The 1968-nt window shown below is 54.6% G+C and overlaps 1 protein-coding gene across 1 annotated transcript in view; it reads left to right on the top strand.

Annotated features, from left to right (window-relative positions):
• Positions 1–1968, top strand: part of IL12B (interleukin 12B) — a 7139-nt gene that overhangs the window by 1901 nt on the left and 3270 nt on the right. Inside the window, exons 2-3 of the mRNA XM_057382743.1 lie at positions 1–264; positions 943–1060. The exon at positions 1–264 is cut by the window's left edge and continues 4 nt beyond it. Coding sequence (XP_057238726.1) covers positions 1–264; positions 943–1060 — 382 coding nt within the window. The remainder of the gene's footprint in view (positions 265–942; positions 1061–1968) is intronic.

Below are 1968 nucleotides of genomic sequence, written 5' to 3'. Positions count from 1 at the left end.
AATCGCAGTGGGATGCTGATGCCCCGGCCAGCAGGGTGGAGCTGACCTGCAATAGCTCGGAGGAGGCTGTGTACTGGAGCAAGGACTCGCAGTGGAGGCAGCAGGGGAAGAGCCTGGTGGCTGTGGTGAAAGAATTCCCAGATGCTGGCAATTACAGCTGCCTGAGCCAGCAGAGCCACGAGGTGCTGAGCTCCAACCTCCTCCTCATCGCCAAAATMGACTCCAAGGGCCAGATGGTGCGCTGGATCCTGAAAAGCTTCAATGGTATGGCCCTAAAATGATGGGGTGGYTCTGCTCAGCCTCTGGGAACGTCCTTGGGAAGGGGATCTCTCCCAAGGCTTTGCTGGCACTGGAGGCAAATCCTTGCTYCTGTGGCTCTGGGGGTGCAGCTGATGAGGAATTGGGTGCTGTGGATTTATTTGGGATTCCCTGGGCTTAGAGGATGGAGGGATCGGAGGAACTGGTTTGGAAAACCAGAGCTATGTGACAAGAGCCAGGAGCTGGGCCAGGGAGGGTCAGGCTGGAGAGCAGGGAAAGGTGCTGGGCACCTCAGAGGGTGCTGGCACTGCCCAGGCTCCCCAGGGAATGGTCCCGGCCCCGAGGCTGCCAGGGATGCACAGGGGGGATTGTTGGGGGTCTGGGCAGGGACAGGGGTTGGATCAATGATCCTGGTGGAATTCAGGATATTCCAGGATTCTGGGATTGCACAGAAGCAGAGCCTGAGCCAGGATTCAGCGCTGCCATTTGGGCCTCTCCATTCAGGACTAACCCCGGGATGTTTTGCATTTTCTGCACAAACCTCACTCGTCTGTGTCTGATATTTGGGTTCCTCATGGGACTGCCAGAGAATTGATGAATTTATGAGTCGCTGTTTTCTCTCTGCCTTGGCCATTTGGGCAAAGAAGAGTAAACAATTCATGGTTTCTTTTCTTCTCCATCTAGAGCCCAAGTGGTCGTTTTTAAAGTGTGAGGCAAAGAACTACTCTGGAATTTTCACTTGYTCCTGGATGACAGAAAATAAGAGTCCAAACATGAAGTTCACCCTCAGAAGCCTGAAAGGGTAAGAGCTTGTGCTTTCCTTCACCACCTCTCAGAACAGGTCCTGGTGTGACTCTGTGTAGGATTTTGGGGTGTTAAGGACACACAGAGGGAGAGAAACCTCTTCTGAGTCTSAACAGCCCCAAAATGTTTTGAGTTGCCATTGGGACAAAGTTAACTTAACAAGAGCATAGAAATGGCTCAGAAATGAGCAAAGCCTTGAAAATGGAATGAGCCCRTTGGGCTGGAGAAGCCACTGAGTAACTTAAGCAATAGCAAAGCAGTTGGTGGGGGGCAGAGAGGAACTGGACGCAGAGCAGGATGACCCCGAGCTGCCAGCGCAGTGTGGAGCGCTGCCCCAGAGCAGCTGCAGCCAGAGCTGGGGTGGCTGTGCCCAGGAACCCCACAGGAACCTGCAGAACCCCACAGAACCCACAGGAACCCCACAGGAACCCCACAGGAACCCCACAGAAACCTACAGGAACCCCACAGGAACCTGCAGGAATCTGCAGGAACCTTCAGGAACCTGCAGAACCCCACAGAAACCTCACAGGAACCTGTAGGAAACCCACAGGAATCTGCAGGAACCCCACAGGAACCCCACAGAACCCCACAGGAACCCCACAGGAACCCCACAGGAACCTGCAGGAATCTGCAGGAGCCTCACAGGAACCTACAGGAACCCCACAGGAACCTGCAGGAATCTGCAGGAGCCTCACAGGAACCCGCAGGAAACCCACAGGAACCCCACAGAAACCTGCAGAAACCCTACAGGAACCCCACAGAAACCTGCAGAACCCCATAGGAACCTGCAGAAACCCTACAGGAACCCCACAGAAACCTGCAGAAACCCTACAGGAACCCCACAGAAACCTGCAGAACCCCATAGGAACCTGCAGAAACCCCACAGAACCTGCAGGGAAAGGGCTG

The sequence above is a fragment of the Malurus melanocephalus genome, unplaced genomic scaffold (genome assembly GCF_030028575.1).
Source record: "Malurus melanocephalus ecotype Western Australia unplaced genomic scaffold, MMel_1.1 scaffold_583, whole genome shotgun sequence".
NCBI lineage: Eukaryota > Metazoa > Chordata > Aves > Passeriformes > Maluridae > Malurus > Malurus melanocephalus.
This window is presented reverse-complemented; position numbering and strand designations above follow the sequence as displayed.